The sequence below is a fragment of the Oncorhynchus clarkii genome, chromosome 29, assembly GCF_045791955.1.
Source record: "Oncorhynchus clarkii lewisi isolate Uvic-CL-2024 chromosome 29, UVic_Ocla_1.0, whole genome shotgun sequence".
NCBI classification, from domain to species: Eukaryota; Metazoa; Chordata; class Actinopteri; order Salmoniformes; family Salmonidae; genus Oncorhynchus; species Oncorhynchus clarkii.
Genome location: NC_092175.1, coordinates 5,379,062 through 5,405,006, shown reverse-complemented (window position 1 = coordinate 5,405,006; position 25,945 = coordinate 5,379,062). Strand labels below are relative to the sequence as shown.

Genomic DNA, 25,945 nt, shown 5'->3' with positions numbered 1-25,945 from the left:
TTTGTCTTTCACCACTGGACAAAGCGCTCGTGGAATGTATGCGGCATGATCACGAATTATTGCAGGTTTAATAAAATACACCGCTATTTTGTATGTATGCCGGATTAGCAAATGTATGTGTGTCTGGGTAAACTACCGTGTGTGTGGAGGGGGGGCACGCCTAAAATGTTGCGGTTGTAGCGTGTTGGTAATATCTAGATGGGATGCAGTTGATCAAATTTACGCTCAAGTTTTGTTTATTTGCACTTTAGCTAACCTTAACCTGCCGCTTAAACTCTAAACCTGCAGTAGAAATTAAATTATGACAAAAGCTGGATCCTTTCTAGCCATGACCGTTATATTGGCTAGAAGGGTTTTGTTTAATTTTGTGAAACGGATGTCGCTGGCAATTCATGTGTAGTCATTTGTATTATTATTTTTGCTTCATAAGAAAATATATTTGTAGCGATGTCCTGTTTTGTGTTGTAATATATATTTTAAAAAAAGGGATGCTGCTAATGTCAAAGTAACAGGTTCGAGTCGCGTCAGAGTACATTTTTGCATTTTAGCAAACCCCAAACCGTTTCCTAACAATTTTCCTAACCTGCAACATAAATTCTCATAACCTGCTACGAAGTGTCATTGCTGCATCCTATCTAGACAAAACCTGGTTTCTGCTCTCTGGTTCTGCTTGCACATGGGATAAGTAAGGGTGTTCTTTCCTGTAGCCTGCACCTGCTAGCTAGTGGGACCAAATACAGTAAAGAACTAGGGAAACATGATCAGAAGTGACATTTTTTACTTATAAAACATAATGGTAATATTTCACATTTTTAGAAAAACTGGTGTGCAGTTAATAGTACAATTTAACAGTGTATTAATTGTATTCACTGACAAGGGCCTCTTAAGCATCATCTAGACAATAAAACATGACAAATTGTTACCTAGCAGATGCTGGTGTTGTCTCTGAAATCCCTTGTACAGTCTCATATAGTAACCAGGGCCTGTATTCACAAAGCATCTCAGAATAGGAGGGCTGATCTAGGACCAATCCCCCCCATATAATTGTATTAATTATGGTCTGAAAAGGAAAACTGATCCTAGATCAGGACCTTGAGACATTTTGTGAATGCAGGCCAGGTAAGTCGACTGACATCATGAATTTGACATATTTCTGAACTCATGACCTCTGCTAGTTTAAACAAATATAGGACAGATGTGCACAGCTTCACCACCTCTGGAATTACTCTAATAACAATATGGTCATGATTATAAAACAATTTATATCGTACAGATTAAAAAAAACATTGCACATCCAACTTCTGGTGCCATGAACAGTAAGGCCTATCATACAAACACTTTACAAACCAATGACAACCTCGGAAAGGAGTGGGGACAGGTAGATAAAGACCAAGAGAGAGGAAGCAGAAAGGTAGTTTAAACCGTGGTATTGTTTCAAATGTGTGTTACGGGGCTGGAAAGAGATGGGCTGGAGAGGAGGAAGAGAGAGAATACACATTCACTCCCTGACATAAGGGAAACAACTTCTCCCCCTCTCCATCAACGCACAGGACTTTACTGGGGATCCCTTCTTGAAAGTGTGTGTGTGTGTGTACAATTGTGCATGTTTAAATGTCTCAGCAGTATAGTTGTTATCTTGAAGGAGGGAGAGCAAGAGAGAAGGGAGGATTACCAGAGACAGGGTGTAAATGGGTGGCTTCGGACTCATCCGACTAACCCTCTTCTCCTCCCACCCCCCCTTACCTTCTCTTTTTGCCCTACCCAGTACAAAAATAACACCTCTCTCTCTGTATCTCTTGCTCTACAAGTCTAGATCAGTGTAAGTAAGTATAGATACACTAAGCCGAGTACTGTATGTACTGCCCAGGTGTGGCTGCATATCCTGATTTCAGCATTCATAACTCCCCTTTAGGATGAACACCACCTCCTACTTTCTTTATGACAAGTCATGTCAACAGAGATCCACAATCATAAATACACAATGGAAAGTCAACATTACACTTTCTTTTCCCCGTTTCTAAAAATATCCTTTAAAAAGTGAAATCCTTCGGCTTGTGATTTTTTGAGAACATTGAATTACAATTCTAGCGGCTGGCCTGTGCAGGCAGTCCCATGTGTCAGACAGTCATTCTCTTTCTCAGAATTTTTAAAAACGTACTTGATGGATCCAGAGTGCAATGGGACGCTTTACATTAAGTCTAAAAACACTATAGTCTTGACAGAGTTCCCAGACAGAAACAGTCATGTCTCTCTCACTACCTACACCTTCCCTTGGAAAGCCTGTTGGTCTGGTCCACAGAGAGTATACAAACATGGATCCCTCGGTCTGTACCCGCTCTCTTCTTTTTGCCCCCCTCTCCTCTGCTCTTCCCCTTCTAGAAGGATGAAGCTGTCCCTTAACGAGAAGGGAGTCTTCAGTTGTTCTCGAACAGAGAGAGCAGGTCATCGTTGTTGTTGCTAGGTAGATCTGGAGGACCTAGGTAGGACAACAGCTCATCTGGATTGGTCAGCTCAGGAAGAAGCTGGAAAGGGGAAAGAGAAGAGGGAGAGAAAGTGTTATTGTTGTCATTGTTTGCTTTGACATGTTCCTTCGCTTTTCATGCCAATAAAGCCTCTAGAATTGAAATGAATTCATTTTAGAAAAGCAGAGAGAAAGGGGTAGAGAGGGAAAACAAGAGAGGAAGGTTTGTTTGTGGCACATGGATGTGGCAAAAAACAAGCTCTTTCCAAGTGTGAAGGTAGCTTCAGATAGCTTCAGTTCCACATGCCCAATATCACTCCACATTATCGCTGAACGAGCAGCTAGCTGGCTCTGTGTGGTTGCCTTACAGTTGTCTAACGGTTGTCTTATGGTTGTCTTACGGTTGTCGTAGTAGATTGATCTGTGGAAGTTCCTCCCCTGCACCCGGTTCGCCCCGTCCCCAGTAAAAGAGGGAGGGTGGGGGTTAGTATAAGACCACCCACATGGGCACAGGGCCACAGTCCAATATCCACACTAGTAATATCACTTAGGATGCATGCGCAGCATGCCCAATATAGGACTTCAGTCTAAGTGATATTGCTAGAGTGGATATTGGAACAGAGCCCACGGCTAAAAATCATAATGGCATCGCATGCATCATATGTACACTCTTAACTCACACCTGCATGAATTATCACCACTTCGTCATTGGTGTTGAATCTTCAAACTGTTTGTGTAAATTTGCAAAAAAGTGACTGTTTGCTATCGCGGCTGTTGCCCGAATATCACAAGGCAAAAACGTGGTTGTGCCATATCTGTATTAGCTACCATGGTCAAGAACATATCAGTATCGGACCGCATTTCCATATGGGTGTGTCTAGACAGGGCTGAGGTGGTGACTTACATCCAAGGCGTGATCCGCTCCCTCTCCTCCTCCCGCTACACCCGTTCCTCCTGGACCCCCCTGGCCGAACGAGCCCTCCGCCTGTAGCCGGGCATTCTGGGTATTGGAGTTCCGCTGCTGCATCTGTCCACCAACGCTGCTTCCGAGACTCTGGTTACCGTGGACACCCTGCTGGTGCTGCTGTTGTTGTTGCTGCAGGGCATTATGGGAAGGGTCCATACGGCCAGAATGGGACATCTGATGGTGAGAGAAAGAGGCAGAGAGAGACAGGAGAGCGACCAAGAGAGAGATAGGAAGGGGGAAAATAAAGGGAAGAAAAAGAGACGATATCGAGTTTCACATTGTATGACGTTACATGGAGGTTAAGTTCACCATTGCTGAACAGTTGTGAACGCGTTCAAAATGGTGCAACAAAGTGCAATCCTGTTCGACTCCAGTGTGTGTGTGTGTGTGTGAGAGAGAGATAAGTGAAGAGAGGGAATGGTGGACATTTTGTGTTCCTCTAAAAAGCTTTCTTGTACAACTGAGCGCCTGTGTGTGTAAGAGGGTGTGTGGGTAAGAGTGTAAATGCTGTCTCCTCCAGGCCCAGTCAAAAGGCTCTTTACTGTGCATATGAGCAAGGGCATGACAGTCACTCTTACATAACAAACATAGATGAATACATCACTTTATATAAAAACAACACAGTAAGTGGCTTCAGGAAAAACAAATGTAATAACATGGTCAATCAGCTGATGCTTTTATTCAAAGTCACTTATGGTGAACACAGACACACAATCTTCGCCCTACTCAGAAATCCACCCAACTGGTGTTGCTTTAACCAACTGTGCCACTGGAACCAAAGTAAGACAACATGTCTCTGTCTACTCTGACTGTCCTTGACACAGTAATGGCTGGATCCCAAATGGCACCCTTTTCCCTATATAGTGCACTACTTTTGACCAGGGCCATAGACCTCTGGTTAAAAGTAGTGTACTTTTGGGAATAGGGTGCCATTTGGGACATAAACAATGTGAGTAATTGGAAGCACGAGACAGTAATCTGATATGGGACACATTCCTAGGAGTAACTCCATTACTATACTAGCGTGTGTCTACCCTATGTGAAGTGCCACTTTTACTCATTGACTGTTAGGCACTTCAAGATGCCCAATATGTTCATATTTAAAAAAGTGTACTATGCAAATATAAAGTATAGAGGATTCTTAAGCCCTAACAAGTGTGCCTCTGATAAGGGAACAATTCAATTTAGGTTTTGGGTTGTGTGCCAGTAACCATGCAAATATATTATTTCATGCGTCTGTATATCTATATGCTTCGGTTAAGTGAATGTATCACTAGGGTTTATTATGCACATGATTTAAAATACCAGGTAAAGAATCAAAATAGTACCGTAAAATGAAGCTGAGGTACCCAAAATATTGTGGTTTGGTTCACAGTCCCAACACAGGAACAAATGTGTATGTTTTACTTATTTCAGTACAGATCATTTTATTTGATAACTTTATTTGCATTTGAAATGTAACTAATTCCATTACCTGGGCAGATCACGATGGAAAATAAATAAAAAGATTTCAAGTGCTTGATCGAGGATGAAAATGTAGCCAATGCTTTCCGAGTACTCCAGAGTCCATTTGCACATGTTCACCATTAAACTTTTATTTGGAGTCTGTGATAGGTCTCTTTATAGAGACAAGAGAAGCCCGATGTAAGAACGTCAGGTGAGTACTTTGGCCCTGTATGTGTGCTAATTCCCTCCCTTTCTCTGACTGACTAGAAATGGAATTGACCCCTGAACCGAGTCACTGTATGTGTTTGTGGTGAGCTGATCAACCACATTTCAGTTATTTCTTGTTTTTTGAACAACTAATCTGTTCAATTATTTGAATTCCATATAGATTTTTTTTATGTGAGCTAAAACTGCAGTTTCTCTAGTCATAAATCAGATCAAGCCCCAATATTGCAATGTAATAGGGAGTTGTATTCTACATAGTTTAGCGCAGAAAGGGTGGTAATTAACTACACTGAACAAAAATAATAATGCAACATGTAAAGTCTTGGTTCCATGTTTCATGAGCTGCATTTAAAAAAAGACTCCAGAAATGTTCCATAAGTGCGAATTTCTCTAATTCTGTGCACATCCTTGTTAGTGAGCATTTCTACTTCTAATAATCCATCCACCTGACATCCACCAAAATTGCTCTCACTAGAAGCCTGTGTTTCAGACATGAGGAAGTGGATGGCTGCAAACTTTCTACTTTTAAACTCGGACAAAACAGAGATGCTTGTTCTAGGTCCCAAGAAACAAAGAGATCTTCTGTTGAATCTGACAATTAATCTTAATGGTTGTACAGTCGTCTCAAATAAAACTGTAAAGGACCTCTGCGTTACTCTGGACCCTGATCTCTCTTTTGACGAACATATCAAGACTGTTTCAAGGGCAGCCTTTTTCCCATCTAAGTAAAATTGCAAAAATCAGAAACTTTCTGTCCAAAAATGCAGAAAAATTAATCCATGCTTTTGTTACTTCTAGGTTAGACTACTGCAATGCTCTACTTTTCGGCTACCCGGATAAAGCACGAAATAATCTTCAGTTAGTGCTAAATGCGGCTGCTAGAATCCTGACGAGAACCAAAACATTATCATATTACTCCAGTGCTAGCCTTGCGTGCCTTGCCTTACAGTGCCTTGCGAAAGTATTCGGCCCCCTTGAACTTTGCGACCTTTTGCCACAATTCAGGCTTCAAACATAAATATATAAAACTGTATTTTTTTGTGAAGAATCAACAACAAGTGGGACACAATCATGAAGTGGAACGACATTTATTGGATATTTCAAACTTTTTTAACAAATCAAAAACTGAAAAATTGTGCGTGCAAAATTATTCAGCCCCCTTAAGTTAATACTTTGTAGCGCCACCTTTTGCTGCGATTACAGCTGTAAGTCGCTTGGGGTATGTCTCTATCAGTTTTGCACATCGAGAGACTGAATTTTTTTCCCATTCCTCCTTGCAAAACAGCTTGAGCTCAGTGAGGTTGGATGGAGAGCATTTGTGAACAGCAGTTTTCAGTTCTTTCCACAGATTCTCAATTGGATTCAGGTCTGGACTTTGACTTGGCCATTCTAACACCTGGATATGTTTATTTTTGAACCATTCCATTGTAGATTTTGCTTTATGTTTTGGATCATTGTCTTGTTGGAAGACAAATCTCCATCCCAGTCTCAGGTCTTTTGCAGACTCCATCAGGTTTTCTTCCAGAATGGTCCTGTATTTGGCTCCATCCATCTTCCCATCAATTTTAACCATCTTCCCTGTCCCTGCTGAAGAAATACAGGCCCAAACCATGATGCTGCCACCACCATGTTTGACAGTGGGGATGGTGTGTTCAGCTGTGTTGCTTTTACGCCAAACATAACGTTTTGCATTGTTGCCAAAAAGTTCAATTTTGGTTTCATCTGACCAGAGCACCTTCTTCCACATGTTTGGTGTGTCTCCCAGGTGGCTTGTGGCAAACTTTAAACAACACTTTTTATGGATATCTTTAAGAAATGGCTTTCTTCTTGCCACTCTTCCATAAAGGCCAGATTTGTGCAATATACGACTGATTGTTGTCCTATGGACAGAGTCTCCCACCTCAGCTGTAGATCTCTGCAGTTCATCCAGAGTGATCATGGGCCTCTTGGCTGCATCTCTGATCAGTCTTCTCCTTGTATGAGCTGAAAGTTTAGAGGGACGGCCATGTCTTGGTAGATTTGCAGTGGTCTGATACTCCTTCCATTTCAATATTATCGCTTGCACAGTGCTCCTTGGGATGTTTAAAGCTTGGGAAATCTTTTTGTATCCAAATCCGGCTTTAAACTTCTTCACAACAGTATCTCGGACCTGCCTGGTGTGTTCCTTGTTCTTCATGATGCTCTCTGCGCTTTTAACGGACCTCTGAGACTATCACAGTTCAGGTGCATTTATACGGAGACTTGATTACACACAGGTGGATTGTATTTATCATCATTAGTCATTTAGGTCAACATTGGATCATTCAGAGATCCTCACTGAACTTCTGGAGAGAGTTTGCTGCACTGAAAGTAAAGGGGATGAATAATTTTGCACGCCCAATTTTTCAGTTTTTGATTTGTTAAAAAAGTTTGAAATATCCAATAAATGTCGTTCCACTTCATGATTGTGTCCCACTTGTTGTTGATTCTTCACAAAAAAATACAGTTTTATATCTTTATGTTTGAAGCCTGAAATGTGGCAAAAGGTCGCAAAGTTCAAGGGGGCCGAATACTTTCGCAAGGCACTGTACCTACACTACGGTCACAAGACGCAGGCCTCCTAATTGTCCCTAGAATTTCTAAGCAAACAGCTGGAGGCAGGGCTTTCTCCTATAGAGCTCCATTTTTATGGAACGGTCTGCCTACCCATGCGAGAGACGTAGACTCGGTCTCAACCTTTAAGTCTTTACTGAAGACTCATCTCTTCAGTGGGTCATAAGATTGAGTGTAGTCTGGCCCAGAAGTGTGAAGGTGAACGGAAAGGCTCTGCTGTCTCTGCCTGCCCGGTTCCCCTCTTTCCACTGGGATTCTCTGCCTCTAACCCTATTACAGGGGTTGAGTCACTGGCTTACTGGTGCCCTTTAATGCCGTCCCTAGGAGGGGTGCGTCACTTGAGTGGGTTGAGTCACTGATGTGATCTTCCTGTCTGGGTTGGCGCCCCCCTTCGGTTGTGCCGTGGCGGAGATCTTTGTGGGCTATACTCAGCCTTGTCTCAGGATGGTACGTTGGTGGTTGAAGATATCCCTCTAGTGGTGTGGGGGCTGTGCGTTGGCAAAGTGGGTGGGGTTATATCCTTCCTGTTTGGCCCTGTCCGGGGGTATCATCGGATGGGGCCACAGTGTCTCCTGACCCCTCCTGTCTCAGCCTCCAGTATTTATGCTGCAGTAGTTTGTGTCGGGGGGCTAGGGTCAGTTTGTTATATCTGGAGTACTTCTCCTGTCTTATCCGGTGTCCTGTGTGAATAAGTATGCTCTCTCTAATTCTCTTTCTCTCTGAGGACCTGAGCCCTAGGACCATGCCTCAGGACTACCTGACATGATGACTCCTTGCTGTCCCCATTCCACCTGGCCATGCTGCTGCTCCAGTTTCAACTGTTCTGCCTTCTTGCCCTTTGTGCTGATGTCTGTGCCCAGTAAAGTTTGTACCCTGTTTTGTGCTGCTACCATGTTGTTGCTACCATGCTGTGTTAGCATGGCAGCAAACATGACATGTTGTTGTCTTAGGTCTCTCTTTATGTAGCATTGTCTCTTGTCGTGATGTGTGTTTTGTCCAATTTTTTTTATACATTTATATTTTAAATCCCAGCCCCCATCCCCGCAGGAGGCCTTTAGCATTTTGGTAGGCCGTCATTGTAAATAAGAATTTGTTCTTAACTGACTTAGCTAGTTAAATAAAAAGTTAAATAACAAAATACACAGGTGCACCTTGTGCTGGGGACAGTAAAAGGCCACAAAAATATTACGCTTTGTCACAACACAATGCCACAGATGTCTCAAGTTAAGGGAGTGCTCAAATTGGCAAGGTCCACCAGAGTTTCTCATTTCTCTACCATAAGCAACATCATTTTAGAGAATTTGACAGTGCGTCCAACCGGACTCACAACCTCAGACCACGTGTAACCACGCCAGGCCAGGCCAGGACCTCCACATCCAGCTTCTTCACCTGCGGGATCGTCTGAGACCAGCCACTGGGAAAGCTGATGAAACTGTGGGTTTGCACAACCGAAGAATCTCTGCACCATCTGTCAGAAACCATCTCAGGGAAGCTCATCTGCATGCTCTTAGTCCTCACCAGGGTCTTGACCTGCAGTTCAGCGTCATAACTGACTTCAGTGAGCAAATACTCACCATTGATGGCCACTGGCACGCTAGAGAAGTGTGCTCATGGATGAATCCGGGTTTCAACGTTGTGAACAGAGTGCCCCATGGTGGAGGTGGGATTCGGGTATGGGCAGGCATAAGCTACAGACAACGAACACAATTGCATTTTATCGATGGCAATTTGAATGCACAGAGATACCGTGACGAGATCCTGAGGCCCATTGATGTGCCATTCATCTGCCGCCATCACCTCATGTTTCAGCATGATAAAGCATGGCCCCATGTCGCAAGGATCTGTACACAATTCCTGAAGCTGAAAATGTCCCAGTTCTTCCATGGCCTGCAAAGTCACCCATTAAGCATGTTTGGTACGCTCTGGATAAATGTGTACGACAACATGTTCCAGTTCCCGCCAATATCAAGCAACTTCGCACAGCCATTGAAGACGAGTGGGACAACATTCCACAGGCAACAATCAAATGCCTGATCAATTCTCTGCGAAGGAGATGTCATGCTGCATGAGGCAAATGGTCACACCAGATACTGACTGGTTTTCTTATCCACGCCCCTACTTAAAAATAAAAAAAAGAAGTCAATTAGGGCCTAATGCATTCATTTAAATTGACTGATTTATTGTCCCCAGCACAAGGTGCACGTGTGTAATTTATTTTATTTAACTGGGCACGTCAGTTAAGAACAAATTCGTATTTACAGTAAAATCTTTGAAATTGTTGCATGTTGCGTTTATATTTTTGATCAGTGTATAATGACCATAATCCATTGCCCGCCTACTTGTCCCGTCTGTTTCTTTACGCCTGCTACGTAAAAGAGAGAAAATTGCTGGATATATAGCAGATAGAGATCAGTTGATTCGGGATGCATCTCTACCTGAAAATACACGATCTAAGTGATTGATAGTTGGTATTCAGCAGTCATAAACGAAGGCCAAAGTGATTGTCAGGCATCAATCAGCTCAAATGTAACTGAAATATTTGATGAAAGTAATGTGAATAAATGATGGTTAATAAGCAGTAATGGGCAGTCACTACCATCATGGGACTTGTATTAATTGTTTTATTCTGTGTTGTAACAGCATTCAATCCACATAAAATCTTTTAAAAAAGTGCCATTTTTTTAAATAATCGAACCGACCTCAAAAAACACTAATCACTCAGCTCAGCACTACTGCCTGTTTATCGCCGAGAGTGTTTTCCTGTGCATCTGTGCATTAGTGTGTGCCTATCTGTGGGTGTGTTACCTGGTCCTGTTGGTAGATGTTAGGGGGCCCGGGGGAGGTGAAGTCTCTCAGGGTGGGAGTTCCAGGGGTGTTGGGGAAGTCAGAGAAGCCTGACTGGCTGGAGTATCCTGTGCCTGCTAGATGAACAACACAAATATAAAGGACACTTTTGTGTGCGTGTGTGCGCATGTGCATCTGTCTGTCTCCTCCCTACCTTGGCTGATGTAGTCAGGTGTGTTCCTGCCCCCTGGTGGTTGACCCTGGTAGGGTGAGGCTGGTCCCAGGGCAGCGATCATCTCCATGACGCTGGGCATCATCATGTGACTGGGGCTGACCGTCCGGCAGCGTTTTAACACCGGTCCGTCTGCTTCCTCCTTTATGTGGATATCTGGTTTGACGGGCACCGGCCTCCAGCCACACACTGGGTCAATGGTGATCTCCTCATAGTCCGAACTGAGGGAAGAGGTTAGACAAGGAAGAGCAAGATAAGGCAAACTGTAGACCTAATTATGGTTAAGCTAAAGAAAAACTAAATATGAACATAGTAGGGCAGGCAAAATCAGTTGATTTTCATTCTTCCCCTCGACACCAGGTGGGTTCAATTAATTATTAGGTAGAACAGAAAACCAGCGAGCAGTACTCCGGACCTCCAGGCTCAGATTTAAATACCCATGTAGTAGGGGATTTGCAGACAGACACTTACTTCTGTATGTATATTAGAATGCCCAGCATGTACTGGTCCACTTCTAGACCCTCCAGTAGCGCCGTCTTACTGTGGTGGAGAGACACACATGGTCCGGATGACTAAAAAAACAACAGGTCTTTGTCTATGGGAAAGATAAGGCATGCTAAAAGATGTGTAAATTGTTGCGTTAACATACTTGCACACAGGGCATCTCCAGGTCCCTCTCTCACAGTTCAACTGCAGGTACGACTCCAGGTCAAAACACTGCCGAGAGAGAGAGACAGAAAGAGGTTTAGTGTGTGTGCGTGCGCACGTTTGTCTCTCACAATATGTTAAGAGTGATGATATGCACGTGTGTATGCGAGTACGTGTTTTCGCCTGTATTTGTGCGTGTGCCTAGTCTCTCACCTGTATGTGTCTACAGTCGTGTCCGCGTGCAGGCAGCTGGATGCGCCTGAAGGTGATAGGACATTTCAGGGAGACTTTGATTGCCGTCTGTTCCACACCGTCCTCTCCGTTCAGCCCTGGGGTCCCGGGGATGGTCCCACTACTGAAGTTCCTCTTAACTGAGGAGAGGGAGAGAAAGAGAGGGAGAGGAATAGACAAGAGAGCAGGGAAGAGAACAGGTGAGAATTGCAGTGAGAAGAAGTCTATATTTTTCTGAGAACCAACCAGCCAGTCAGACGTGTGTGTGTGTGTGTTTGTTCCACTCACTCTTAGTGACACAGTGCTCTGCAGGCAGTAGTCTCTTCTTCATTAATCCCTGAAGAACCGAGCGTACTGACGGCCTGTGGACCAGCTGCAACACAAACAGGTGGGACTAGAGAGGGTGAGAGAGAGAGAAATTGGATTACAAACTAGTAAATATGTCCTTTTCATGACAAGATAAAGATATGGGAAAGAGGTGATATTTTGGTTGCTATCAAAAAACCAGAACCAGATGAAGACTTAACAAAACATCATTATACAACCAGCACGCAACCAGACTAGGACTTCATAAAGCATTTTTTCCTGTATGGTACTACTTACGCAGCAGCAGGCGGTGACAGTGATTTGGATGGTGTTGCGTCCCGGCTGACACACCTGCTTGAGGTAGAGGGGCTTGTGGGACGTCTTGTTGTCGCCCCTCTCGATGGTGAGCGGTGTGGCATTCACACTCACCTGTAAGCAAGGACCAGACACCTACATGACAGACAGGTGAATGGAGGATCGGCTAACACGCTAGTCACAGTCGTCACACTGGGCTCAGAGTAGGAGTTCTGACCTAGGATCAGCCCCCCCCCCCCGTCCATATAATCTTATTTGTTATGATTCAAAAGGCACAATTAATCCTAGATCAGCACTTCTACTCGAGACGCTTTGTGAATACATGCCCTGGGCCACCTTTAGCATAGGGTGCAATAGTGTGGAATGTTCAGATAGAAATACGTTTTGTAGAAAAGACATGCAGAATGGATATTATTTAACCTTTATTTAACTAGGCAAGTCAGTTAAGAACAAATTCTTATTTTCAATGACAGCCTAGTTCAGGTGCAGAACGACAGATTTTTACATTGTCAGCTCGGGGATTTGAACTTGCAACCTTCCGGTTGCTCTAACCACTAGGCTACCCTGCCGCCCTCTATTGATGGGATTGATCCTCTGTACAGCACTTTGATATATCAGCTGATGTAAGGGCCATATAAATACATTTGTTTTCTACCTAAATCGTTCAGTATGTTGCACCCTCCTGAACGCAACACTGTCTAGCCAATGAAGTACTCAACTGGCTAGCCAATCACGTTCATAGTCATCACCTTGCTAACCCAGATATAAGGCTGGATCTCCACTCCACTAGTTTTAAAGGCTTCATGACTTCACCACCTGTATGGAGTGATCCACACAGAGATGTCAGTGCATGGTAGAATTTGTGACTTTACGCAAGAGAGCAGTGAGAGCACTTGGGGGAGTGTAAACCCAGCCTAACCCATTGTGATAGGGGTGTGTGTAAAAATGCACAAAGATCAGGTTGTATGTCCAAAAAAATAAATAATCTACACCCACATCTTGGGAAAGGTCTGTAATATTGTGTTTTGTTTGATGTTGCATCTACATCTGTGTGTGTGTGTGTGTGTGTATGTGAGTGGGTACCTGTAAGTGTGATTGTACCTGTACGGAGGCGGGCCAGTTAGTGTTCATCTGTCTGTCCTCATGGTGATAACACTTAAACTGCAGCTCCAGGTCAGGCCTAGAGGACACACATGCAGTCAACAGATCCACACAGGCAGACACATGAAAACACACACAGAAACACAGAAACAGACAGACACACACACCAGAATCGTTGATTAATAAATATGGAAAACATCCAAACTATGGTATTAAAACACTGGATCACGTCACAGTAACTGCTGCTTTGATTGGCTGAGTCGGTGGGCTCGGACCTCATCATGAGGGTCTTGTAGACGGAGTCTCGCAGCTGGAAGGCATGGTTGCTGACCGCCAGGTTATGCTCCAATCGGAACGGCTCAAGCACCACGCCGTCGCGCACCGGGAAGGTCAGCCGCAGGTCGTCGCTAGGGTTACCTGGAGGGGAGGGGAGATGAGAGTATTTAAAGTACGCATTCGGCCCAGGGTCCTCAACATTAGGGACAAGTCCCTTCCCGTTTCAGTCCTTTTTTCTTCCATTTGCTGTCTAATGAACACGACTCAGGTCTGATCCCTATATACATTTCCATCAATCCAATGAGTTAGGGCTCTATTCAATCCGTATCGCGGAAGTTCAGCGTTACAGCGCCATTGAAATTGAAATGCAATGTTCCCGCGTTAGTGGATACTGCATTCACGGTATGTCATCTCAAGCGGGGGGGGGGGAGGGGGGGGGGGGGGGGGGAATTACCTTTACATAACGCTTCAGCGATACAGATTGAATAGAGCCTTTATTTAATAAAGGAGTGTTGAAGTAAGTGGTTCTCACCAGTGGGGGGCTGAAGGGAGTTGATGTTGGGCTTGACGTCGGGGCCTTGGGGGAGGTAGGGGGGCTTGGTGTCTGGTCCTGGCCCACCGGGGGAGAGGTAGGGGGGCATGCTGCCCGGAGTCATGGGAGGGGTGGGGTTACCACCCAGAGGAGAACTGGGGTACCCCGGCATCACCCGGCTACCCTGCTGAAAGAGGGAGGGAGAGAGAATTTGAAACATAGAAAAACATCATCCTATATAAGGCTAGGGCCACAAAGACGACACATGAAATTGTACATGAATTAATCAATTGTCGGTTTTTGTCCGTCAAAAGTTCTCCAGTTAACCATTTTCGGACGTGTTACATTCGGCATGAGGGCAGACATAGTTTGACGGACAATCATCTCCGTCCATTATATGTCAAGGGATGTCAACATTTGTATCAATCCGTAATTTGTGGACACAAAAACCCTGTGTGGCCATAGCTTAATTAATAAATGTACTTAATTTGGGTCCACAAATTACAATACATTTGCAAAGGACCCCAAAATTACAAAGGTCATACAGAAGCCTGGACAATGTCAGGGAAACAAAAAGCACCATCTCCTCCACACTGCCAAGGCACACACACACCAGGTTGGCTTACCGCATTGACAGCAGCCTGTGTGAAGGCATTGTAGCCTCCTGATGCCCCTGCTGGCATGTTACCCTGCTGCCCGTTATACTGCTGCTCCTGCTGAAAACACACACACACACACACACATTAACAGGCAAAACTGATCCTAGATCAGCACTCCTATTCTGAGACGCTTTGTGAATACAGGCCCTGGTCAGATTTGATGCTAGATCCTGTCTCTACACTACAAACATGTCAGGGAGAAGTCTCTTTGGAGCCGGGTTCATACCGGCAGTGTGTTAAAAAGGCTATAATCCTTTGAAATACACATTCATAGCTTAACGCTGCAATCAGCAGTAGGAACAATAACAAAGCATTTGTCCCTGCCCGTTCTGTTAAAAGCTGAGGGCTGGAGAAATGTGACCACTCAAGTTCACAAACAGCGCTATAGATGCAAGGACTGACCATCCATGACATCAAAATTATAGTTTTAACCAAGTTTTGAGGATATATAGTGTTTGTTTACATTTACTTTGTTTATAGACATTGGAGTAAATCAAGTTTATATTTTGAGTTTTGATGGGGTACAATAGTTGAACTAAGACCGTGGGGCATTTAGAAGTCATGTTCTTCAAGAAACAAATGGGTACATGGCATTTAAAAATGTTTTTAAAAATTAAAGTATGTAGCAACTGCTGATTGCTCCTTTAACTAGTGTTTGTGTGTGGTCTCCCTGCTTACCTTGTAGTACTGTGCAGGATTGGGTGGCCCTTGCTGGTACTGCCCCATTGGGGGCATACGCTGGCTGGGGTGGTAGGAGGGGGACTGGGGCTGGTGCTGCTGGGGGCCAGGGGGATACTGGAGGGGCTGGCCACTGTGGTACGGAGACATCCCCCCTGAACCATACTGCTGCTGTCCTGGGAAACCCTGGGGGAGGGACGGAGGAGAGATGGAAGGGATGAGTGTTTGGCAACTAGTAAACAATTTATGTGAAGTGTGTTAGTGTGTTTGCAAGCACCCATGTGTTTTCCAGCTTTGTACCTCTGATTGGTAGGGGCGTTTGAGCCCTTGTTGTTGGCCTCCTGGGTAGCCTGGGTGTTGCTGGGGCATCCTCTGGCCCTGACCCTGGGAGGGGTGCGAAGGGTACACCATGCCCCCCATGGAGGGGTGCTGCCCTGGCCGGGATTGGACCATCCCACTGGGGCTCATGCCCGGGGGGCCGCGGGGGCCACCCTGCTGGGGGCCCTGGTGGGACAGGAACTGGGTACTGTAGGAGGGGCCTCCACCCATCTAAAGAGAGAGAAGAGGAGGAGAACAAGAGGGGAGAGAGGCTAGATGCTATAAAAATGCAGAGCACACACACCCAGTGGCAGAATTGGTGTTCGAATTGAAGTCAGTTAATTTAGGAAGTAAACAGAAATTCCAATTCAAATATAGAAAAAAGTGCATATATTTTCAATTAATTCTCAAACTGAAAAGGAGAAGCTATTTATTTGAAATGTGTTAGCATTTTTACATGAAAATCATGTGTGACTTCAATTAGAATTGACACCAACCCTGATACACAAAACTGTGGCAGGGAGAGGAAAAGATGGAAGACTCCTTGTAGGATTTACAGTGTGGTTTCTTCCTAGAGACAGAGAGTAGACGTGTAAACAGTCTGCTAGAAAATACTTATGTTCTCTCTCTAATCAAAGCCATGTCTCTGGAGTCTGAAGTGTGTGTGTGTGTGTGTGTGTGTGGCAGAGCTAGTGAATGATATCAGCAAAATGTTGTGGTTGTGTCAATAATTTTGGGTTTATCGTCCCAACTATAACACGCATGCGCACACACAAGGCGGCTTAGCCGCATACCTGGCCATAGTTCAATTCCTGGTTCTGCTTCTCCTGGATGGCAGCAACAGTAGCCGTAGCAGTGGCGGTCGCCGTGGCTGCGGCAGCGGCAACCGCGGCGGCAGCAGCCTGAGTGAAGTCAGAGGGAGGGCGTTGGCCCATACCTCCTCCACCACCACCATTATTAGAGTAACTAAGATACACAGACAGAGACAGAAAGATATAATTATTTGGAACTCACTCCCAAGGTCAAGCACTATAAACAATGGCATTTCCTTGATTCCTTGAGTCCTGTCTCGTCGCCTCCTTTTCCAAACCCATTGGATGAGAGGGTCAGAAGGGAAAGACCTCAGCTTCTCAACTAATGGTTTTGGAAAAGGATGCAAATTGAGAGAACGTAAGGAATTAATTAAATGCAATTGACATTGTCCCCATGTGCATGACCGACTGAATGGAGCCCTGGGTTGTTTTCATTCAGGCAATGAAAATGAACAACTTTAGCAAAATTGTTTGCAAACAAAAATGTGCGTTTCTTACATACAGTTGAAGTCGGAAGTTTACATAAACTAGTTTTAATGACTCCAACCTAAGTGTTTCAACCACTCCACAAATTTATTGTTAACAAACTATAGTTTTGGCAAGTCGGTTAGGACATCTACTTTGTGCATGACACAAGTAATTTTTCCAACAATTGTTTATATTTCACTTATAATTCACTGTATCACAATTCCAGTGGGTCAGAAGTTTACATGCACTAGGTTGACTGTGCCTTTAAACAGCTTGGAAAATTCCAGAAAATTATGTCATGGCTTTAGAAGCTTCTGATAGGCTAATTGACATCATTTGAGTCAATTGGAGGTGTACCTGTGGATGTATTTCAAGGCCAATTTCTTTGCTTGACATCATGGGAAAATCAAAAGAAATCAGCCAAGACCTCAGAAAAAAAGTTGTAGACCTCCACAAATCTGGTTCATCCTTGGGAGCAATCTCCAAATGCCTGAAGGTACCACGTTCATCTGTACCAACAACAGTCTGCAAGTATAAACACCATGGGACCACGCAGATGTCATACCACTCAGGAAGGAGACGCATTCTGTCACCTAGAGATGAACGCACTTTGGTGTGAAAAGTGCAAATCAATCCCAGAACAACAGCAAAGGACCTTGAAGATTATGGAGGAAACAGGTACAAAAGTATCTATATCCACAGTAAAACGAGTCCTAGATCGACATAACCTGAAAGGCCGCTCAGCAAGGAAGAAGCCACTGCTCCAAAACCGCCATAAAAAAGCCAGACTACAGTTTGCAACTGCACATGGGGACAAAGATCGTACTTTTTGGAGAAATGTCCTCTGGTCTGATGAAACAAGAATAGAACTGTTTGGCCATAATGACCATCGATATGTTTGGAGGAAAAAGGGGGAGGCTTGCAAGCCGAAAAACACCATCCCAACCGTGAAGCACGTGGGTGGCAGCATCATGTTGTGGGGGTGCTTTGCTGCAGGAGAGACTGGTGCACTTCACAAAATAAATGGCATCATGAGGAAGGACAATTGTGTGGATATAGTATATATTGAAGCAACATCTCAAGACATCAGTTAGGAAGTTATAGCTTGCTTGCAAATGGGACTTCCAAATGGACAATGACCCAAGCATACTGCCAAAGTTGTGGCTTAAGGACAACAAAGTCAAGGTAGTGGAGTGGCCATCACAAAGCCCTGAACTCAATCCTATAGAACATTTGTGGGCAGAACTGAAAAAGCGTGTGTGAACAAGGAGGCCTACAAACCTGACTCAGTTACACCAGCTCTGTCAGGAGGACTGGGCCAAAATTCACCCAACTTATTGTGGGAAGCTTGTGGAAGGCTACCCGTAACGTTTGACCCAAGTTAAACTATTTAATGGCAATGCTACCAAACACTAATTGAGTGTATGTAAACTTCTGACCCACTGGGAATGTGATGAAAGAAATAAAAGCTGAAATAAATCACTACTATTATTCTGACATTTCACATTCTTAAAATAAAGTGGTGATCCTAACTGACCTAAGACAGGGAATTTTTACTCTGATTAAATGTCAGGAAATGTGAAAAACCGAGTTTAAATGTATTTGGCTAAGATGTATGTAAACTTCTGACTTCAACTGTATGTTCAAGTAGTCTGACCCTCTTTCAGTCCATTTTCTACCATTTCATGCCTAGTCAACACTTCCCAGGTAGTACGTCTACATTTCACTCTGTTTGGTGCCCAATAAACAAGATCCTGGTGAACATATACCACAAAAACAAGTCAAAAGATGTTTACCTCTGTCCATAGGGCGGTGCTTGGTTATAGGCGGTGTTGGGGCGGCCGTAAAGGCCTGGTTGTCCGTAGCCCTTATCACCGTAGCTCTGGTACTGGTGGCTCATACCGGGACTCATCCCACCACCTCCACTGCTGCTCTGCATCATGTGACCTCCAGAGTTCCCACCTGGACCCATGGGCGCTCCAAACACCTAGACGGGGAAACACAGAAAGTGGACAGAAAGTGAGGTAGTGGAAACAGTAAAGTGTTAGAGAAGAAGAAAAAGGCCATGTGACATCCCAGACTGTCTGCTTTACATATTAAACAATTAATGAATGTCATGTCATATATTGCAATACCATTGATGCGGATTCTGATAGTTATACACTTCATTCAGGCCTTGTGAGTTTTGGTGCACAGCTGCTATGTAGGCAACCTGGAACGTGGCAAAAGATATTTGCTCTCCTTGATAAATTAAGGTTAAATAAATAGATGGACTAGTTGAAAGGAGGGGATGATAGAATGATGGATTAGAGACAGTTATGAAGGATGGGTGAGAGAAAGGAAGGATGAGAGCCATGATTGACTGGTTGTTACCTGGCTGTGCGAGGGATTGGTCACGCCCCAGACGGTAGTTACCACGGAGAGTGCTCCTGGCTGTTGATTGGTGCCTTGTTGCCAGGAGGCAGAGTCATACAGGAAGTTACCGTCACTAAGGAACATAGAGCCCGGAAGCAAAGGCATTATGGGATGGATTCATGTACAGCAGTAGGGTGCATCTCAATAGTGAATGTGGCTTCCTCTCCATCTGCACTGATCGTGCATCAAGCATGTCAGAATCAAGCATGTCAGGGGGGGAGCTGATCCTAGATCAGTACTCTGAGACGCTTGATACATACAGACACTGGACAGGGGGAAGCAAATAACTGGTAGGTGGAAGTATACATACCATAGTACTCTCACCTATACAGTTATTTTCAGATTAGTGAAGATAGAACAAACTTAGTCCAGATTTCAACTTTCTCTTGAAAGTGATTTTAGTAGAAAACAGTATAGTAGTAGTAGTATAATCCTCATCGTGTTAGTCATAGCAGACCTTAGAGTTATTTATAACTTGTCAGAAATGTCTAAATCAACTAGCCCATGTCAGTTAACGTTTTTTTATCCCATATATTTTGCTGTAATGTTAGTCACTCAACACATGAATACACATTAGACAATGCAAAATATATAGAATTGCAAGAAAATTTGCTTTAAATCTGCAACATTTTATCTGCACCTCCTGACAAAATGTGTGTTGCAGAACGTAAGCTTAAACACATGCAAAAAGTTATCTCCACCAACAAGATGGGTGTGAACAGTTTGTGTCATGAACAGTGCTGGAAGGGAGGCCTGAGTGAAAAACTTTAGGAACCCCTGCATTAGACTATTTGTTTGTTGAGGAGGAAAACAAGTGGGACTCTTTGTAAGTGTTGAATGACTTGTGCCACAGCACATCCTCAAGAGGCACTACACAACATTTCCATAACAACAACAAAGCAGTCACGTAAAAACTGGTAAGGGTAGCCCTGCTGACAAGAGGAGGCCCCTGAGTGTGTACGTGTGTGTGTGTGTGTGAGAAACTGAAATCACAGGACGTAATCTCGCTGGTACAGGAAACCAGCGCTCCAGCACCAGCAGCAGCCATTGAGTCCCAGAGCCCAGCTAATAACGGGAGAGGTGAAAGCCAACCAGAAGACAACTAACGATTTGTCTGAGGACAATGCACTCAGCACTTCCTCTCGGAGTCATTCAGTGTGTGTGTGTACCTGTGCGGAGTGGGAGGCAGACCGGGTTTCATGGAGTTGAGGGGGTTCATCGGAGGAACGGGGGGGGGAATCAACGAGACCCTGACAGGCAGCCTGAGAGAGAGAGAGAAGTATTGAAACGGTATGTTGTGTTGTTGTGTTCTTATTATTTTAATCGTGCAATTATTCATTATGCCATGTATTATCGTGTTCTTGTTATCAGCAATAAAGCTGATCGAATCGACTCATCGCATTGAACTGAAGCAGTGACTTCACCACCATCATAGCCACACACACGCTTACCTTCCTCTCCCCTTTAGCTTCTGCTCTGTGTGTATCTCGGTCTGTCTGTTGGTCTGTGTGTGAGAGAGCGAAAGAGTTAGCCTATTACTGCCTGGCATAATGGTTCTCATAGAAGGGAGGGGCAGGCAGCAGGGTCTAAATTTAGCTCTTCGATTTCTACAGGAATTCAAGAGAACAGCAAATGAAGCGGCTGCCTACACACGTAATAGCCGGCTTTTGGGCCAAAAAATATATTAAGAGCTGATAAATAAAATTGCCACCGCCAATTGCCAGGTAGAAGAAAATAAATCCCATTGCAAAAAATAGATTTTTGCCTATTAATTGATTGAAATACCAGTCGATGTAGCGCGAGAGCTGCTGCTACGGTTTGTTTACTGCTGGAGAATGAAACGTGCTTTTATTAGCCCCTTCATTGCGCAACAACTCTAAATGCAATCGTGTGTTAAAAACACTGATGGCCATGATTGAAGAGAGCTGCTAGTTTTATTTCTCAACTGGTAATTGAAGCTCGCTTCCCATTTGCCATTCAAGTGCTTAGGCAAAGGTAGGCAGGCTTCAGCTCATCACACAACACGTTGCAATGAGCTGGAGGAAGTATGCATTTTCAAAGCATACTTGTTTGAAACCTGAACGTTTTACTACATGTTATGAGGCATGGCTTACCTTGCTTCAAAGTAGCCTAGACAAAATACAACCAAACGTGAAGGAAATTTTATAGGCTGGAGAATGCCATTGAAACCAGTATAGCCTATTTCTCTCATGTTCTATTGGTTTTCAAATCAACTTCCATTGTCCAGTAGCCAAAGGCACAATCCTAGTCATATTAGAAACCCATGCTAGTTGTCGCACCTGTAGAGCTCCCCTTTATCCAAATTTCTAAACAGATATTTTAATCTGTCTCATGAAACAGCTCGCATGGTGCCGTGCGCCTTTGACAAAGTTTTCCCGCTAATTGCATTATGGAACTAACATTTATGCGTAGCCAATTTACTGCCTTGTGCCAACACTTGTGCACACCGCTGCGCTTATAATGTGAATAAATAATAGTTTATCAACATTTTAAGCTAAATGTTCTGATCTGTTGCATGAGCCTCATTGCTTCTTACGTTTTTGTTTTGTTTTACTTAGCTCACTGGTTGTATGAATATGGGCTCTATCGTCCCACAACTGTCCAGAGTTTGTTTGAATAGGTTATTTCTTCCTCGCACAGAAAAGCAAGCTAACCAATAGAATATATACACGTTTCTACTATGGGGGATGGTAGACCGACATTGACATCGGCTAGTGATTTTGCTGTTCCTTACTCTTGTTGGCTGAGGAAAAGTAAACGTGGACAGATATTCTAATCTCTAAAATTGCGCAACAGAATTCGTTGAATGCACACGTTGCGTGTGTCTGGCGCAACATTTTACTCATAGAAACCCTGACACACATACAGCTCGTTAACTGCCGAGAGATCACAGGCTTTCAACACAATTTCCCCTCAATCACCCTCTCCATCCCGCTCTCTGTTTCGCAGTAAATTACGCTTCATCTCAGAGTAAACTCCTATGAGGGAAAAGTCCATAGTTGTGTTTTTTTACGACACTCCGCTAAGTGACAGGCTAAAGTGGCGGCAGGTAGAGCATTGGGACAGTAACGTGGATGTGGAATAAGGCAGCACCCCGCACCTCTGATTCAGCGGGGCTGGGTTAAATGCGGAAGACATTACGGTTGAATGCATTCAGTTATTCCCTTTCCCCTGAAATAAAATTATACAAATCTAAAAGTAACTTATATTGCCAACTATGTCAAATAGCCTACAAATCAAACAAAGACATTGCAGCCTGCAGGTAGAAAATATCCTGATAAAACAAATCACATTGGCTACGCATGGCCTGTCTGCAAAGAAAATGAAACTATCAATTTGGTCCAGCCAGTTTATGCTAACAAACTTGCAACATTGTATAAAATATTCTGGACCCTCAGTTTTCTGCACCACTGTGCTCCATACAGACACAGCTGTATTTGAGCGAGGGATGAGAGACGCTATTTTATAACATTTCCATCAGAGCATGACATTTTTCCCCCTTTCAAATTGAGTGGTTATTGAAAGGGAGAGAGCTCTAAAATATGTTTCTAATAGGCTATATTGAGGAACTATTGTCATTCAATGGATGTAAAAACAGAGTTAATTTACTTGCTATTTGAGGTGAAGAAAAAATGACTCTGGAGAAACCCCACGGCTCATTTTCGGTGGTGAGTTAAGAAAATCCGAAATACAATACTATCAGATCCCCATCAAATGGGCACATTTATAAAAGCCTACATTTGCGTGCAGGCCAGGTAGCCTCCTTAATCAACATCGACAGGAGCGCTCAAAACAAAACAAATAAATGTACAACTTGTAAATGGAATGAAATAAACCAAAACTTGTTTCTCACAAGTGTAGCCGAGGTTGTGCGCTCTGCAAACAATGTGTCCACTAAGAAAAAGACTAATAACGCCCGACCCCCCACATTCTGATTTTGCATTTTTGTCCCCCCAGTTATCACACATTGCATGTGATACAAAACGAGGCAACGGTGTGCTTTGCGACCATGCAGACGCAACAGAGTGGTCAGGGAGGTTGTTTGGAGTGTTAATCCGACTGGATCCAAAAAATATCTACACACACACAAAAGTTGACACATTCAAGGGTTTTTCTTTATTTTTACTATTTTCTACATTGTAGAACAATAGTGAAGACATCAATACTATGAAATGACACATATGGAATAATGTAGACCCCCCCCCAAAAAAAGTGTTAAACAAATCAAACTACATTTTATATTTTAGAGTAGCCACCCTTTGACTTGATGACAGCATTGCACACCCATGGCCATCTCTCAACCAGCTTCATGAGGTAGTCACCTGGAATGCTTTTAAAAAGTACAATTTGTGGAATTTCTTTCCTTCTTAATGCGTTTGAGCCAATCAGCTGTTGTGACAAGGTAGGGTTGGTATAGGGATATTGAAGGTTACATAGGTAACCACGGTTATGTGAGCTATTTCAATCACTCCAATAAACTCAGCAAAGAAAATGTCCTCACTGTCAACTGCGTTTATTTTCAGCAAACTTAACATGTGTAAATATTTGTATGAACATAAGATTCAACAACGGAGACAAACTGAACAAGTTCCACAGACATGTGACTAACAGCAATGGAATAATGTGTCCCGGAACAGGAGGGGGGGGGGGTCAACATCAAAAGTATCTGGTGCATTAAAACTTCTTCGATATAGGGGGCACTCTTAATTTTTGGATGAAAAAGGTTCCCGTTTAAACAAGATATTTTGTCACGAAAAGATGCTCGACTATGCATATAATTGACAGCTTTGGAAAGAAAACACTCTGACGTTTCCAAAACTGCAAAGATATTGTCTGTGAGTGCCACAGAACTGATGTTACAGAAAAAACCCAGATAAAAATACAATCAGGAAGTGACGCATTTTTTGAAATCGCCTCATGGCAATGACTCCTTATATGGCTGTGGAGGAGCTAGGAGTCAGCTTACCTTTTCCACGTTTTCCCCAAGGTGTCTGCAGCATTGTGACGTATTTGTAGGCATACCATTGGAAGATTGACCATAAGAGACTACTTCTACCAGGTGGTCGCTTGGTGTCCTCCGTCGCAATTATTGCGTAATCTCCAGCTGCAGTATTTTTCCGTTTGACTCTGATGAGAAACCGACTGCCAGGAATGATTTTTCATCGAATAGAATTGTGAAAAACACCTTGAGGATTGATTCTAAACAACGTTTGCCATGTTTCTGTCGATATTATGGAGCTAATTTGGAAAAAAGTTTGGCGTTGTAAGTGACTGCATTTTCGTTTTTTTTCCTAGCCAAACGTGATGAATAAAACGGAGCTATTTCTCTTACACAAATAATATTTTTGGAAAAAATGAACATTTGCTATCTAACTGAGAGTATCGTCATTGAAAACATCCAAAGTTCTTCAAAGGTAAATGATTTTATTTGAATGCTTTTCTTGTTTTTGTGAAAATGTTGCCTGCTGAATGCTAGGCTTAATGCTATGCTATGCTATCAATACTCTTACACAAATGCTTGTGTAGCTTTGGTTAAAGCATATTTTGAAAATCAGAGATGACAGTGTTGTTATCAAAAGGCTAAGCTTGTGTTTCAATATATTTATTTCATTTGCGATTTTCATGAATAGGAAACGTTGCGTTATGGTAATGAGCTTGAGGCTATGAAAACCACAACTCGTCGGTGAAGAGCACTTTTTGCCAGTCCTGTCTGGTTCAGCGACAGGGGGTTTGTGCCCATAGGCGACGTTGTTGCCAGAGATGTCTGGTGAGGGTTAGGGTCCAGCCACTCTCAGCCTATTGCGGACAATCTGAGCACTGATGGAGGGATTGTGCGTTCCTGGTGTAACTCGGGCAGTTGTTATTGCCATCCTGTACCTGTCCTGCAGGTGTAATGTTCGGATGTACTGATCCTGTGCAGGTGTTGTTACCCGTGGTCTGCCACTGCGAGAACGATCAGCTGTCCGTCCTGTCTCCCCGTAGTGCTGTTTTAGGAGTCTCAATGTACGGACATTGCAATTTATTGGCCTGGCCACATCTGCAGTCCTCATGCCTCCTTGCAGCATGCCTAAGGCACGTTCACGCAGATGAGCAGAGACCCTGGACATCTTTCTTTTGGTGTTTTTCAGAGTCAGTAGAAAGCCCTCTTTAGTGTCCTAAGTTTAAAATGTACCTTAATTGCCTACCATCTGTAAGCTGTTAGTGTCTTAACGACCGTTCCACAGGTGCATGTTCATTAATTGTTTATGGTTAATTGAACAAGCATGGGAAACAGTGTTTAACTTCTTATGGCTGGGGGGCAGTATTGAGTAGCTTGGATGAATAGCGTGCCCAGAGTAAACTGCCTGCTACTCAGGCCCAGAAGCTAAGATATGCGTATAATTAGTAGATTTGGATAGAAAACACTCTGAATGATGTCTGAGTATAACATAACTTATTTCGCAACTCATATGGCAGGC

At 43.6% G+C, this 25,945-nt stretch overlaps 1 protein-coding gene across 27 annotated transcripts in view; it reads right to left on the bottom strand.

The window, feature by feature from the left end:
• Positions 1 to 761: 761 nt before the first annotated feature.
• LOC139387963 (zinc finger MIZ domain-containing protein 2-like) overlaps positions 762 to 25,945 on the bottom strand; it is a 39,125-nt gene continuing 13,941 nt past the window's right edge. The window contains exons 2-22 of one of the 27 annotated variants that reach the window (XM_071134390.1): positions 20,918 to 20,970; positions 20,636 to 20,728; positions 19,425 to 19,539; positions 18,848 to 19,038; positions 16,566 to 16,737; positions 15,754 to 16,002; positions 15,454 to 15,639; positions 14,743 to 14,832; positions 14,117 to 14,303; positions 13,584 to 13,725; positions 13,291 to 13,387; positions 12,190 to 12,342; positions 11,875 to 11,980; positions 11,569 to 11,726; positions 11,357 to 11,424; positions 11,179 to 11,247; positions 10,690 to 10,928; positions 10,497 to 10,612; positions 3,366 to 3,602; positions 2,863 to 2,899; positions 762 to 2,522 (exon numbers count right to left, since the gene is read on the bottom strand). In XM_071134390.1, the coding sequence (XP_070990491.1) occupies positions 2,512 to 2,522; positions 2,863 to 2,899; positions 3,366 to 3,602; positions 10,497 to 10,612; positions 10,690 to 10,928; positions 11,179 to 11,247; positions 11,357 to 11,424; positions 11,569 to 11,726; positions 11,875 to 11,980; positions 12,190 to 12,342; positions 13,291 to 13,387; positions 13,584 to 13,725; positions 14,117 to 14,303; positions 14,743 to 14,832; positions 15,454 to 15,639; positions 15,754 to 16,002; positions 16,566 to 16,737; positions 18,848 to 19,038; positions 19,425 to 19,539; positions 20,636 to 20,685 (2,673 nt within the window). In that variant the 5' untranslated portion in view covers positions 20,686 to 20,728; positions 20,918 to 20,970 and the 3' untranslated portion in view covers positions 762 to 2,511. Of the gene's footprint in view, positions 2,523 to 2,829; positions 2,900 to 3,365; positions 3,603 to 10,496; positions 10,613 to 10,689; positions 10,929 to 11,178; positions 11,248 to 11,356; positions 11,425 to 11,568; positions 11,727 to 11,874; positions 11,981 to 12,189; positions 12,343 to 13,290; positions 13,388 to 13,583; positions 13,726 to 14,116; positions 14,304 to 14,742; positions 14,833 to 15,453; positions 15,640 to 15,753; positions 16,003 to 16,565; positions 16,738 to 18,847; positions 19,039 to 19,424; positions 19,540 to 20,635; positions 20,729 to 20,917; positions 20,971 to 25,945 lie in introns of all 27 variants that reach the window. The other 26 variants (XM_071134391.1, XM_071134392.1, XM_071134395.1 and 23 more) reach the window with 26 other exon arrangements.